The sequence below is a fragment of the Haliaeetus leucocephalus genome, unplaced genomic scaffold (assembly GCF_000737465.1).
Source record: "Haliaeetus leucocephalus isolate CR32 unplaced genomic scaffold, Haliaeetus_leucocephalus-4.0 Scaffold199, whole genome shotgun sequence".
NCBI classification, from domain to species: Eukaryota; Metazoa; Chordata; class Aves; order Accipitriformes; family Accipitridae; genus Haliaeetus; species Haliaeetus leucocephalus.
Window position 1 is genome coordinate 940,177 of NW_010972635.1, and position 15,720 is coordinate 955,896.

At 39.5% G+C, this 15,720-nt stretch overlaps 1 protein-coding gene across 1 annotated transcript in view; it reads left to right on the forward strand.

Annotated features, from left to right (window-relative positions):
* ANKHD1 (ankyrin repeat and KH domain containing 1) overlaps positions 1 to 15,720 on the forward strand; it is a 108,041-nt gene that overhangs the window by 70,013 nt on the left and 22,308 nt on the right. The window contains exons 16-25 of the mRNA XM_010565980.1: positions 6,299 to 6,444; positions 6,605 to 6,716; positions 7,550 to 7,695; positions 9,199 to 9,341; positions 10,122 to 10,335; positions 11,530 to 11,705; positions 12,388 to 12,550; positions 13,726 to 13,821; positions 14,119 to 14,235; positions 15,320 to 15,494. Coding sequence (XP_010564282.1) covers positions 6,299 to 6,444; positions 6,605 to 6,716; positions 7,550 to 7,695; positions 9,199 to 9,341; positions 10,122 to 10,335; positions 11,530 to 11,705; positions 12,388 to 12,550; positions 13,726 to 13,821; positions 14,119 to 14,235; positions 15,320 to 15,494 — 1,488 coding nt within the window. The remainder of the gene's footprint in view (positions 1 to 6,298; positions 6,445 to 6,604; positions 6,717 to 7,549; positions 7,696 to 9,198; positions 9,342 to 10,121; positions 10,336 to 11,529; positions 11,706 to 12,387; positions 12,551 to 13,725; positions 13,822 to 14,118; positions 14,236 to 15,319; positions 15,495 to 15,720) is intronic.

Below are 15,720 nucleotides of genomic sequence, written 5' to 3' on the forward strand. Positions count from 1 at the left end.
TGTCTTCCCACACCCTCTTCATAGTCACTGCACTGTCCTCTTAAGTTCATTTCAAGGTTGTAGAAATGTTTGGTAAGACCTTTTGCCCAGCCTTTCCTGTGAACTTTTAGAATGTTAATTGCATCAAGCTCATGCAAGTCAAGACTACCTGCAACTTGCAACCTCCCATGGAAACCATAGTTGGTGGAATAGTGGGGTGTGTTGTACCAGCTCCCTTCAGCTATACAGTGTAATTCAAAGAAATCCTCTTGTATTATAGAGAATTGGTCTTAGTTCCCCCTTTTCTGGTATGGCGTGCCTCCCCCACTCTACGGTGGTCATCAGAGTGTTCAGCCAACATCAAAACAAAAATGCAATTGGATTATTCTTCTTTTTTATTACTCAAGACTTAGTACTGGAGGGTGTGAGGAGGAAAATTTGAACGGTTAATGGAAAACATAATCAACAAGGTCTTAATCTTTGGAGTGGTTCCTGTTGCTGACAGTTTAACGTATCTAGCACAAGACCATGTAGTATATACCCTTTCTTGGTTAGCAGCTGCGTATTACATCCAAAATATTCAGTGCACCCAAAATGAAAAACTGCTGCCATCAGCTGACTGCGAGAACTGTGCCGTTTGCGAAAAGATTGCAAACAACCAAAAAAACTTTATCTTAAAAATAATTTTAAAACCCCTATGAATAGACACCGATTCATTTTCTGAAACTGTTTACTGGTTTTGCTAAGTAATTAAAGACATTTTTTGCTAAGAAATGAGATTTACTCATTTCAAAAATTGATACAAAAAGCATGCTCTTCTACAACTATTAGAAACTATATTTACAGAAATGCAACTCAGGGAAACTTTAGCTGCCCAATTCCAGAAGCTCCTGCAAAAATGTATTGATGTTGCTTTTATTGAAATATATTTTCTTCTGAAATTCATAAGTTAGTTTTACTTCCCTCTCCACAAAAAAATGTTGGAAAACAATTGGATATTTTGCTCACTTCTAAAATCCAGACTGTGTAAAAGTCACCCCAGCATAAATTATAATCCTACTATGTCTCAGATTTATGTACATTTAAAAACAAAATGTAAATCTTGTCTTGTCTCCATACTCATACTCCAAACTCTTTGATCCATATTTAAAACACAATTGACCTTTTTCCACAAACTTGCCCATTAGTCCTTAATTTTGTAAAGAAATTTTGAGCAATAAAAACTGTTATGAGAACTGATTTTTACACATGTGCTACAGATGCCAGATAAAATTGTTAAGGGGCTTTTACCTGGTGCGTGGGAAGTCTGTCTCTTAGAGAAGTTGTGTCTTGTACTCGGGTGTGCTGATGTCTCCCTTGATCACGGTCCCTACCACTGGCGGAGCTGCAGTAATGGTGGTGAGTGACTCTTGGTTTAGAAGAGATAGCAACATTTTTATTCCTGCTGAGCATTCCAGTTTGTATTAGGTCTACTTCAGAAGAACAGAAATGTTAAATCGGCTTTTTGCCCTCTGCACTGAAACATCTTTTACTGTTGCTCTTACCAGTGGCAATGTAAGAGGCAAATTGTTCAAAGCCTCGGTTGTAAGGGAAAACTTGCATTTCTGCAAAGCCTCAAATCTATATTTTGCTGACTACCTTAATTGTGACAACATACATAAATGGAGTATTTATCTTGCCAGTCTGCTGGCATAATCTGTCAGCTGATAGATGTCGAGATGATTGATGTCAAGGTGTGAAGTGCTGGAAGTCTTGCTGGCAGTCAGTCACTGGTAGATGTGTACCTGAGTCCCCTCTTTCATGAAGCTATGCAGAAGTAACTGAGTAACCTTTGGAAAGTCAGGTAAAACCTGAAAGTGAAGCAGCTCTTTCCACTCCAGAATGTTCTGTTTGTAAAGGAGTTTTTTAGATGTGCTGAAGCAAAAATCTTGCAACTAATCCTATCTTTGAAGGTGTGACTTGTTACAGTCAAAACTTTAATTGGGTTTACAAAAGAGATACAGACATTGTGCAGTTTAGAGTGGGAAAGCAATAAAATTATTTTGGATCACATTTTCCAATGGAAGAGGATGTTTTGGATCTAATTTTCATTACCCAGTACCCATTTGGTTTCTTAAAGCATCTTGTCTTGCATAGTTGGAGTTTCATTTCAGTTCACATTATGCATTTACTGTAGTAGATTTCTTAGTTGGCAGTATCTGAATTGAGGCTTTTTTGCTGGTTTAGGGTATTCAAGATGAGGAACTTCCTTTTCTTTGTTGCTAGGTTTTGTCTCTAGTTGGAATATTTTTATTCTTGTTTGTTCTACTTGGCTGGTATTTTTAGTCAGGTGGTGGCATCTCTGTGTGCTTCTGTCTGACTCTCTTCTTGCGAGCTCCCATTTGTATACTGAAATTCCAGGCGTGTTTTGACAAACTTTATTAACTCTTGGTTGGTTCTGTAATTCTGGTTGTGGTCAGTTATACAGAAATATGGTACTTTTAAGGTAATGATTTGGAAGGTGACATCTGAGTTATGTATTTAGGATTGCTGTTCAGAGTAAAACTGGTTACTAGGATAATCTGGAGTGTGAAATGGTGACTCATAAAATGAGACGCAGTTACCAATGTGCAAAAGCCTCTGTGCAGTAACATGTTCCTGAGAAGCTGCACGGACAGGCTGAAAGACTGCTCAGTCATGAAAAAGGATTGTTTTCTTTGTCCTGAAAATCCCAGTTCCTTTGAGGAAGCAGGAGCTGAAAGATGCAGCTTTGGACTACAGCTGCAATCTTATCCAGCGCTGCTTGCTCAAGGTTCTGCTAATGCCTCCAGAGTCATACTTAGATAAAATACCAAGTTCCTGCTTCCTTTTGCCTTACTCATGTTTCCTCTGATATTTTTTCATAACTTTGGAAAATAGTCACCCATGTCTTTGGAGATCTGTCTTCAACTTCACACTGATTCGAAGAAAGCCCCTTTGGAAAGTTGCAAGCCCTTAAAATGTGAAGAACCTGGATTTTTGTCCTGTGTAGAATAATATTTTTTTTTTAATACAAGTCTTTTGAATATCGAAGTCTATGGAAATGTCCAAAGCCTATGTCACAAAATAGGTACTTTATAAAGATCTGAGGTACGCATTGTGAAATTTGATTTTATTTTTTTTTTAACCCCCCCCCGTCAATGCCTGGCTATCAGTGTATTTATCAGTACCCTTCCTGGTGAAAAGACAAAACGCCTGTTAAGTAGGAAGTAATCTGCATGGTGGAAAGTTTTCCCCCTTGTCTTCTCAACGGGTGGAAGCCACACATTTTTCTAGACTGTTAAAATCCGGTGGCATGGCATAAAGATGCTGAAGGTGATCCTCCCCCACAGCTGCCTTTATGCCCTCCAGCTAGCCTTTCCCCTTGGAGTCGAGGGCAGTGCCAGTGCTGCTGCCCACTGCCGAGCTGTGGTGCATTAATGCCAATTATTGAGATGAAAGTCTGGAGTGGGTATGGTAGTATTCCTCCTTGGGGAGAATGCACATTAGCTTCTGGCGCTGTGAGTATGACCTGCCTAAAGACTAGCGATGGGCTCGACTTCCCTGGGGCTGGTGTCAGACTGATGAAGCCATCCCCGAGGACATGGCTGGGCTTCTCCTGGTAGCAGGAGGCAGAAGCAGAGAGGTGGCTCTCCTGTTGTGTCCTGTCAGTAGGATGACCTTGTCTCCCTGGATGGGATTCGCAGGAGCAGTAGCTGTCCCACCTCCCATGATTGACGTTGATAGTCCGGAAACGGACTTGGGGAAGTACAAGTTAACTCCAATTTCGTACAAATGTGTGTGAAGGTATGTTGGAACCATTTTTGCAAGGTCATCTTTGAGTTAAAAATCTATATGATGTTGTGTAACTTAGGTGGAGCTAAATCAGCCCCATGAAACTGGAGGTAGAAGTTCTCAGATGTGTTTTGCTCCACAGAGCATGAATTACATTGATGCTCCATTGGGCCAGCTTGCCAGCCACAATAAGAAAATTATGCTTTTAAAAATCCTGCAGTTTTGTAAACTCAGTAGTTATAGAGGGGATGATTAATCAGTGGGTGCTATAGGACTATTTGTTGTTAAATTTTATTTTAAGCAAGAGTTTGGGGTATCAGTACAGGGTTTATCTGCATTTCTGCTGCCTGTGATGTTCCCTCTCACATTTGACATCGCTGTTACTGTGCATGTGAACTGCTTAGTGCACTCTCATATGTTTCAAGCACATGATGAAAGTCTAAAGTGTGCAAGAAGTACTTGGACGTCTTCAGTCATCGTTTTGAAATGTACAGAATTTGTAGAACCTGTTTTATATTACATTGAGGAGCCTTAAACTGGCTCAGTGGAGTTCCTCTGCACACCCCTGCTTTGCACAGCACATGCACGTGTTTTTAGCTGTATCTATAGTTGCAAGATCTGAAAGCATTGAGCCGGTGTCTTTCATGAGGAAGGACCAGTTTGATTTAATATAAGTCCTTAACAGGGTGATTCAGTGTCTTGTATTTTGGAAGGAATAATCATCAGAAATCTAGTTACTATCTTGCACTTCAGTGCATTGAGCAAGAAAATAATTGTATTGCATTAATTAATGCTCATCTGCTGCTATAAGTGGGAATCCATAGTAAGCAGATGAAGTGTGGGAGCTTTTATATTTGAAACTTTCAATACAAACCTGGTTTGCTCATGAAGGTTGTAATGTGAAACAAAAGTCAACTCTGAATTCAGATACAGTACTTTGTTGCTTAAATATGGTAGCCAAATGTTAATGCTGGTTTTTGCCTATGTGCCAAGGAGAATGCTTTATTTAAAAAATACAACTGAAAACTATCACCTCCCAAAATTTCAGTGGCATACATTCCCCCACACACACCTCCCCTCCGTGTTTCCAGAACCCAGCTGAAGTGACCCATCTAAACTTGCTCCAGTCTGTGTTTCCTTTCTTGCGCATATGCAGTTCTATAGGGTGAATTAGAGGTATTAGTGGTCATGCTGAGGATTTTTCTAAGACTTTTCTGTCTGCACCATTTTCCTATGAGTAATTGCTCGTATGTGATTTGTCAATGGAATCAGGAAGGTTGAGCTGGGAAGGGTTTGCAAAATTTCTCTTTGAGTTGTACACAGGTTTGAGTTTATCCTTTGTCTTCCCTTGTTGCTTGAAACACTTGGACAAAAGCAGAGTGCTGCTGCTTATTTCTTACCTGCAGTTGTTAGTGTTTTCCATTGTTTGCTTGTTCTAGGAATAATACAAAATACTGTGTGTTTTGGAATAATTAAAGCTAACCAGGTATTCCATCTAACGAGGCTGCACAGTATAGAAATGTGGCAATCCAGCAGTGACAATACTTGTCAAATCCAGCTGCTGTATTAGCATGGCTTACAGTAGTTAAAGTGCACTCATAGGTAGTGCACAGGTTTGTTAGACCTTCCTGCTGAGTAATCCCAGCCGAGCCTTAGATTTGTTTGGGCTCCCCTTGGACTCTCATTTGGTTACAAAGGCAGCCAGAGATCTTGGCCCTGCAGTATATATGTGCAGGGATATTTCTCTGCTAGTTCTGGTAAAGCTTCATTTAAAACTAGTTTAATAAAATCTGATTCTCAATTATCAATTTTTTTAAATTTTTATTTATTTATTTAATTTTTTTTAAAAAGAAGATAAAGTTGCATTCCTTGTGTCCCTGAGCTGTGCTAGATCTTCAGGATGAAATCTTTTACAGGCTGTGGATCAATGAGAATAAATTTTAGGGAGCACAGACAGTTTTCAGCTTTCTTATTTTTATTGACTGCCCCCTCCTGTCTGCTTCTCTTCCACCCTTCCGGGGTTGTTTTAATTCTGAAACATGATTAATGGCATAAGTTGCTGTCAGTCATCTTGCTTTGAAAACCTTCTCTGGAGACTAGGTGTGCACTAACCTTTACATGAAAAACTTGAATTCCAGAATGAGACTGTATTTCTGAACATAGGTTTATGTTTTAGCAATAAATCATTTGCCTGCTTAGACTGAGCATATGATTGAACTCTAACAGTGAAGGTTACAACTTGAAAAGGATAACTAATATCTTCATAATTCATACTCGTAATGCATACAGACTAATTCATAAAATTATTTTCTAACTTAACACAGTTTGGAGACGATGCTTACACTTTTTAACTGCTGGAAGGCTTCTTTGCGCAAGACACCAACTTGTTTGTTTTCAGGAACACTTAATTTGTTTCCCCCCATTACTGTTTTGATGTTAGACCATTGCAGTTTTACGGGACTAAAGATTTTTCATATAAAATGTGGCATTCCTAAGAGTGGATTAATAACACACTGTTACTTTTCAGCTGTGAATAGCAGAGTGCCCAGTGGCTCCACCAGCTCCTCGCACACTACCGAATCCCCTACGCCTGAGCCTTGTTCACAGGCATCGAGCAATGTGCCCTCACAGTCGGTGCTCCCTATGTATCCTTCAGTTGACATCGATGCACATGTGAGTAATTGATTAACTGCAATTGGTTTTGAGTTAGTTTGCTTTCTGATAAGTTCTGAAAGGAAAAAAATTAATCTAGTACTGTCTTAAAAATGTTAAAGTTCTCTTAAAGTATTTTAAATTTCTGAATATCTGCTTCTTTTTCTTCCCGACTGTGAAGACTGAAAGTAATCATGACACTGCTCTGACCCTTGCATGTGCGGGAGGTCATGAAGAACTTGTATCTGTACTGATAGCACGTGGTGCCAATATTGAACACAGAGACAAGAAGGGTAAGCTAAAACAGTAAAACAGTTTGACTATGAACTACAACTTGAAACAGCAAATTTCAAACTGGGATTTGGGATTCTTTGCTTCAGAAAATTACCAAAGCTTGCAAAAATGTAGAATTGCATTCTTGCACTTCATGTAGAAATACTGGCTGTATAAAGCCAGTAACATTGCATGCCTTTCTTATCTGTATTTTTGAAAGGAAATGCATCTGAGTGGTATCTTAAGCAGATTTGTGAAATGTGTCCTTATGATTCACCCTCTACAAAAGACCTTAGCTTATTAGATAGAGCAGCTGATGGGGGTAAATATCAAATCTTGGCTGACAAAGCTAATGGGGAGTAGTTGTCAGGTTGTATATCATATTGTTCCCAATAACAGAGTTCAGCAAAATCTTTTAGAGGTGAGAAAACAAAACCACCATGCCTCTCTCCTTGGAACTCACGTGGACCACTGGAAATAAGCAACATATGCAGTCCAGATGTGTCCACTTGATGGAGCTTTATTAAATAGGAATTAAGTGGAAAGCTGTGACTTCTCTAAAGAGATGAGTTGGTTGGAACTTAATCAAAACTGATAAGTGCAAGTACTGTTTAGATTTCTTTTGAAGAGCCTTTAATTATATTTGGCTGGAATCAGAGCCTAGATGGGTCAGGGTTAGAAGAGGGCTAGGAAAGGCTCTGAGATTGTGGCCTATACCAGGAAACCCCCAGTCTGAGGAAGACATGACTGATCAATAGAAGTCATTGTGAATTAACCTTTTTGTGCATTTCTGCTCCTTAATAATGCTTTTGAGATCCTCAAGGTTGCTTTTAACATGATCTCTTGTTACTAGGTTTTACACCTTTGATTCTGGCTGCAACTGCTGGACATGTTGGTGTAGTGGAAATTCTTCTAGACAAAGGTGGGGATATAGAAGCACAGTCTGAGCGCACAAAGGATACTCCGCTTTCATTGGCATGCTCCGGTGGACGCCAAGAGGTACGGACACTTTTGTCCTCAATGGGTTTGAACTGGTTTTGTAGATAGTTTTTTGTACAGTGGGGTTTGTTGTTGTTGTTGTTGATTGGTATAATAAATCATCCTTTTTCTGGAAGGTTTTTAACCTGTATAAGTGTAGCTAATTCCAAGAGGAAAGGGAATTTATTTTTTTTCTCCCTTGGCTATCCCAGTTTTGTTAGCTACTGGTTGTCTTAACTTGTGGTCATTCTTCTGTCGATGTATCCTTGCAAGATAAGTACTTTTGTGAGGGAGGTAGAGAAATTATTCATTAAACTTCATTCACTGAACAGTTCCCTTATGCATCCTCCCTGCTCTCAAAACTAAAACAGCCGGTGCAGGCACACAAGGACAAACTAGAATTTTGTGCTGGTGGTACCTGGTTTTAGTGGTAATGTGCAGGGCTGGTAAGTGCAGATGCAATGCAGGGCACATTATACTAGTCTTTTAAGGACGTTTCAGTTTTCTGTCAGCTTTTTTTTTTTTTTTTCCCCCAAATAAGATTTGTTAAATCCCTCCTCCTTTTAGTCATGGGCATACTAGCTTAGAAAAGATGGCATGGAGATGGCAAAGGGCTCTGTGCCAGATATGGGAGTGGTAAGTTTTGGAACTTCTGAGGATTAAAACAGTTGGCCAAAATTGGAAAGTTTCCACTTTGAGTTTTGAATTGCAGATCTTCAACAGTAAAAGTGCTGCTCACAAATAAAAGGAGAGATCGATGTGGCCTGTGATAGCATTACTTACTGAACTACTTAAGTATTTTGTTCTTCCTCTTTATTTTTTTTTTCCCATATGCCAGAATCTACCTCTTTTGTTTCTGGCTTAGCAACTTGTGAGGCAGCCTTTTTTCTGGCTTATTTGAAAATCACCTAGCCTACGTTAGTAGTAAAATGAGGCCCACTAAAGTGCAGTACATCAGCAGAAATGTTTCAATTTTTCCCCCTTTTATTTCTCTTAAGCAGCTTCTGACAGAGGAGAGAAGTCCTTCCTCATACTTGTTCCTTAACATCAGTTGGTCTGATTTTTACTGTGTGTTTTGTTGGAAAGACCATATAATACAGATGGTCAAACTTGGCTTAAGTGTCATTTGAATTAAAGTTGTGGGAGTTTGAAAGAGACGCTCAAATAGTGTGAGACATTATGGGAGTGGGATAGAGCCCTTGTTTGCAAACTTAAGATTCACAGGAAGAGCTTCACTTTAAAGCCTTGCATTTTTGATTAGGTAAAATAATCCTTCTGGAAGACAAGTGCTGCACTGCTACAACCCACACAGATTAACTGATGTATTCATCAGTTGCTAAGTCTGTACAGTACATATGCAAAAACAAAGCAAAAGGGGGTAGAGGTTTTCATGTAGAATCTTATCTATTGATGGTGGAAACTGGTAGCATACTGGAAGGTTTGAACACGGGATAACATCCTTTCACTTCCTGGATGATAGTGAAGGCCACAATATGTCTTTTAATGTCCATGCTGTCTTTTCAGGTTGTTGATTTGCTGTTGGCCCGGGGAGCAAATAAAGAACATAGGAATGTGTCTGATTATACGCCATTAAGCCTTGCTGCATCTGGTGGCTATGTTAATATCATCAAGATTCTTCTCAATGCTGGGGCAGAAATTAATTCAAGGTAATGTACTATGTACACCACATGAACTGCATTATAGCACACACACTCCATTGTTGGCTATGTACTGAGGCATAGGCTGGAATCTCTACCTTGCAGCCTTTCTACACTGATGTTATCCTTTATGTTCATGTTATCTTAGTGTTCTTAAATTGCCTTTAACTATCACAAACTTCATCTCCCTTATACCTAAATTTTAAGGGATTATTCTAGTTTGCTAACCTATTCCTTCCCTTTTCCACCATTCTGGGATCTAGAAGTCAAACTATGTCCAACAGAACCAAGTAAAGGAATGAGCCAAAGCACTCAGGGCAGCTCTGTGTGTTTGAAGATGTCTTTTGCAGTAAGATGAACAAAATTGCACAGCTATGTCTCTTAAGGCTCCTCTTTATTAATTTTAAGAAAACTTAACATATATTCTATTACTAGAGAAACTTCAAACTGTAGCTGTACTAGAAGCATGTTTTTCTGAATGAATTAGATGCAGCCCTGATTTTTAGAATATGTAGTTTAAAGCTTATGTGTGCTTCAGCCATCTGAATGTCTAAAAGCTGAAATGTATTTTCCTTGTTTATAAATTGCAGTTGTCTATTGCATGTAGTTACTCTGATGGTTTCTCCTAATCAATTCAGAAATGCTAGTATTTTAGGTCAGTGTCTGTATTTGTATGTTAAATGTTCTTTTCTGGCTTACAGTAAAACATTTTGTTCCTCTTAGATACACTTACATTTCCCAGAGCATTCCTCCAGTTCTGGGAACTGCAGTTTATTTCTTTCCCTTTAGGACCGGGAGTAAGCTAGGTATTTCTCCTCTGATGCTGGCTGCTATGAATGGTCATGTACCTGCCGTGAAACTGTTGCTTGATATGGGTTCTGATATTAACGCCCAAATTGAGACCAACCGGAATACAGCCCTCACCCTGGCCTGCTTCCAGGGCCGAGCAGAGGTGGTCAGTCTGCTTTTGGACAGGAAGGCCAATGTTGAGCACAGGGCAAAGGTAAGTGTGTGAATTGCTTTTGCTTATGACTTATTTCTAACAGGTGATTTCTGAGTCATCAAGTTTCTTCAAATTTTCCTCTTACTTTGAGCCTCTCAGAGTCAGAGGACTTATTTAATCGGAGGATGTATTAAATGTTCTGAAATAAGTTTGGTTTAAAAAAAATAAATAAAAGCTTTGATGAATTTTTTGCATTAGGGAAAAGCTGACTGGTCCTTCTGAGTTCATAATGAAACTTAGATTGACTCTTCTGTAGTACTGAGAAACTTTTCAGGTTTAAGCTTGATGTGATAGTCAGTACAGATAGATACATATATTTTTACATGTGAGTGAAGTCTAGGCAGGAAGAGAATAGCATTGCTTTTAGTGATTCTCATATAGAACAGATATCTTGTCTACAACAGAAGTAGTGCAATCAAACTGTAAAGCTTTTACGTTGCTGTAGAACCCATGGCTTCAGTACTGTGACTTTCTGTGCCTCTGAAATGCTCCACAGGTCCCATCCTTTGGTACTCTGGGACAGCTTTGTGTCTCCTGCCATAAAGCAAGCTTAAAGCTTGTGTAGACAGCCAGACTGATTTCCCCAGCACAAAGGAATTTTTGGTAACTCCTAAGGCTGCTGAAATAATTGCTGTGTCTGTCTACCCCGCCTGCTTCTGGAATGACTGTGGCTGGAGAAAAGGGGATATGGATAAAAGCCAGCTCTCAAATGGTCAGTTGGGCACGTTAGCAGCTGGTATAAGTTTATTTAACAGTCTAGCCTGGCAACTAAGTTGGGCCCAGATCAGTCTCAGTGCTAAGGGAGGCTAGAGAAAATCTATAAAGCCAGTTTCTGAGCATTTTCATAGAAACACTTGTGTCTTCATTTGGATCTGTTCTAACCTCTGTTTTAGAGATCCTGTTGTAGACTTTGTTTTTGCTTTTGAGACAGGTGTCTGGTGGTACTTAGTCAACAGTTTGCCTGGGTTTGTATAAATCGAAGCCCAAGAGTATTTCGGTTTGGTTTTGTTTTGTTTGGGTTTTGGTTTGGTTTTTTTTTTTTGAGAGAGAGTGCTTGAAGTTAGGCTCCTAAACTAAATATAAGCAGCTAAATAAAAAAAAATAATCTTGATTTCCCTGTGTAGAAATCATTTATGTCTTATCCAAAGTATATTGTACAAATTTCACACTGTGTAACTCGTTCTCTTTGCACAGACTGGTCTCACACCCCTGATGGAAGCGGCTTCAGGAGGATATGCAGAGGTTGGAAGGGTTCTCCTTGATAAAGGAGCAGATGTTAATGCTCCACCTGTGCCTTCCTCAAGAGATACAGCTTTAACAATTGCAGCAGATAAGGGTCACTACAAGTTCTGTGAGCTCCTGATTAATAGGTAAATTATTTCTCCTCGTTAGCAGTACATTTGTCCTGTAGCTGTATTCCCCTGTGGCAAGGGTGCCCTTGTTTACGTTGCGTTATGCACCTGAGAGCAAAGGGAATGGGAAGCTTTGGAAGTAGGATGTTGTATCTATTCGCTACTCTCCAGTGTTATCCTGGAGTATCCTGCTATGCCAGTGTTAATTAAGCTAAGCAGGCAGCTGGGACCAGAGGTAAGCAAACTGTGTCTGGCTTGGCAGCTTTGTTGGCTGTGTATTAATCCAGCAATTCCCACATGAGCATTTCCCCACTCTCACCCGGGGGGCAAAGCCTGGAAGTAGCTCTTGAGCTCTTTAAACATAACCCTGTGTGCTGCTAAAATCTCAAGGGGCTGCTTTGTCCTACAGGTGGTCACCACATTAATGATAATTTAAAGGACCCATGGTTGCTAGTTGCATAGCTGTGGCACAGTAGGCTACATTAAGTGAGTGTTTCTGGGACGGAGGTTTAAATAATTCCTGCGTCACTACATTGCAACTTCAACAGCAGATTTCAGGGACAGAATTTCTCTATCTAGCCACTAGGTTCCAGTAATTAAAGTCATATATCCAATTGGTCTCTGATCTTTCATGATCTTACTTCCCGACTTCCACCTTTATTCATACCTTGTTTCACTTGATTAACTTGTACTTTTTTAGAGGAGCACATATTGATGTTCGTAACAAGAAAGGAAACACACCTCTGTGGTTGGCAGCTAATGGTGGTCACTATGATGTGGTTCAGTTGCTTGTGCAAGCAGGAGCAGATGTGGATGCTGCAGATAATCGGAAAATTACACCTCTCATGTCAGCGTTTCGCAAGGTAGGAGGCCAATTTAATTTTATGTTTCAATGCTAAATGTTTTCAAAACAGTTTCTTACTTGGTTTTAAATCTGAACGCTTGGCTTTGGAAGAATCAAATATAACACAGCAAAATTACTATTTTGATAAAATGCCTGCTTTAAAGTAATCATAATCTGTGTACTTCACGCAGATCTCATTTTTGAGAGGTGAAAAACTTTGTTGCATAAACCATGTTAACTTTTTTATTTCCAGTTATACACTGTACAAAAAAACTTTCACTGTTTGAGATTTCACTGTCTTGAGATTACCATAGTCCCCTTTAAATTTCTGCAGACTCTACTGCTTGTTTCAGTCCTGCTTTTAAGATGAACAAAATACCAGTCTGTAATAATCTGTCTTGATTACTTTGTGCTTCTCCTGCTCCGTTCCTAATTTGTTATTCAGTGGGACGCTTTGTGTAGTTGGCTCTTTTGTCACAGCCTTTTCTTCGTGGCAGGAAGAACATTACTTTGTGATGGTTTCTTCAGTTATGTTGTTAGACGCAAGGAGCATAGCTATAGCAGAGGAATTTATTAACTGTAGCTGCTTTGCTACAAATACCAACAAATATCAACAAAATATCAAATAAGGGTACAGCTTTTTTGACAAACAGCAATACTGAGCATGCCACTGCTGTCCCTCTATTGCTTCCAAATAACTTGAGAGGCAACAGTTGGATAGTTTCTGTGTGGTTGCACAGTGTACCCCATCAATGAGTGGATCCAGCAGCAGAGGAACGTGTGGCTCAGTTCCCTGATCAGACTTACCTTGTAATTGAACAATCTAAGTTAGCTCTGTGGTGTGAGTGGCAAAAGAGAGTGGGCTGGGGTAACAGGTGGGGTCTAAAGAGGGTCGTCTTGGCTGTTACTAAAAATATGAACAGCTGCCTCTGCCCTTGGGCCTGGCTTGGTCCTTGTATTTTAAAATAAATTACTTGTGGGAGAGCTTGTCTTTGCCACCATGATGTACAACAGCAGACATGCTGTCAACACTGAGCAAACAGTAACTACCTTTCTTTCCAAAGAGCAGCTTACTAGAAATGTTTTTGTTTATTTTTAGTCTTTTGCATTGGACTAAGAGGTATCAAACTTGTATTTTTATGACTAATGTTGACAATTGTATACAAGAGATTAGAATTTTCTTTGCTACTCTAGGGGCACGTGAAAGTAGTTCAGTTCCTGGTGAAAGAAGTTAACCAGTTTCCTTCGGATATTGAATGCATGCGATACATAGCGACGATAACTGACAAGGTGAGTTTAGCTTCAGGAAAAGACTCTGTCCCTTATTTTCAGTGAAAATATGCATGAGAAATTCTTAACTGTTCAAAAACTCAATGTACGTGTTTGCTCATTTACGTTTGATTCGGAGATTTGTGCACGTCTCCTTTTTAATACAGAACTTAAAATAAATCAACATTTAGAGTCCTATTCTGTTGAAATAGTTTGTGTGTTTGTGAATACAGGGAAGCTAATCTCATGTTTGTAGACCAAGCCTCACTCCTCAATTTCAGTTTATTGTGGAGGTAATAAGACAAGTTTGCATTCTAGGACCTGTTGAAAAAGTGTCACCAGTGTGTGGAGACAATTGTGAAAGCTAAAGACCAGCAGGCTGCAGAAGCAAATAAGAATGCAACTATATTGCTGAAGGAGCTAGACCTGGAAAAAGTGAGTAGAGAATTGCTGTCATAGTGTAAAGGTTTGAACTATGTATTAATCTATAGGTTGTGTTTCCTGTTTGGTGCTTCTTGGGGCAGTAGTTCTTCATGCTGTGACTGTATGTGCTTTCCTTCCTCTAATATACAAAAACTGAATCATATACTGAGGATGGCAAATTAGAACAGACTTCTCCTTCAGCCACTGTGTTGTCCTTTTTAGGAAAGCTTGGACTTGGCAATAGTTACCTTAGGTAGTAGCTGTCTTGCATTACTTCAGCACAGATGATGTGTGAATAAGGGAGGTCTTCAGTCTCGATGGTGTGATACGTGGTATGTTATATATTGTGTAAGATGTAGTCCATAAGCATTTTGTGGACTTCTACTCAGTGTTACAAAGGAGAGCCTACAAGCTGCCTGATGAGCTATATGGAATTGAGCAGATAGTGGGGAAAATCAACTTCTCCCTCACTGAGAATGCTGTGAAGTGTCCCAGAGTAATGCAGACACTTCTTAAGCACTCTTTAGTGGGCTCTCTTAATGGAGGCTTTTAAAATTTTTGACAAACAAGTTCTGTATTAGCTTATTAAATTTTCCAGGTTGCTGACTTGTTAAACACCTATAAGTTGCTGTGCAAAGCTACAGCATTGCATAGTTGGCTTGATTAATTCCATATATTACAAAAAAGCGGCTGAAACGATAGCAGCTTTTTCTGTAAAATACCCTGGGAGATCTTTTTGAGTCAAAGACGTGAACATTGCTGCAAAAATGTTAATAAGGTTATTAAATGTTTTTTGAGGAAGGACTGAGATGATGAGAGATTTTGCTGGTTTTCCAGTAAAATTATATTTTTATACCACCTCTGTTTTGGTTGTTGTTTTGTTGTCATTCCTTAGAAGTTTTGGGACCAAGTAGTCCTGTTGTTCCATAAGGTCTGCCCAGTTTCTGTGTAATGATTCAGTATGTGACAAAATCATTCTAGTTCATCATGCTCTCTTCTTGCTCCCTCCCCCCAGATTTTTAGGGAAGATCTAAATTATAGTTATAATTTAGTCTGTGTGAAAATGTTTAAATATGGATCCTTTTCTCCTACATAGTCAAGAGAGGAGAGCAGAAAACAAGCTCTTGCAGCTAAAAGGGAGAAAAGAAAGGAAAAGAGAAAGAAGAAGAAAGAGGAACAAAAAAGAAAACAAGAAGAAGATGAAGAAAACAAGCCTAAAGAAACTCTGGAACTGCAAGAGGATGATGATGAAGAAGAAAATGATGATGAAGGTAAAGAACAACGGTTTTTGTGTCCAGTGTAGTTGTGGGGGGTGCCTTTTTTTAACCATCTAGATAAGGGAATCTGTTTGAAAGCTGGCTTCTCTGGTACTGTGACATTGTCACATAGCTTCTGCCCTGGTTCTTCCCTCTGCAGTCAGAGTTCCTGGCAAAACTCCTTTGTTCACGTCCGCCCCCCCCCTTGTTCGCTCCCGCTCCCCCCCCTTGTTCGCTCCCG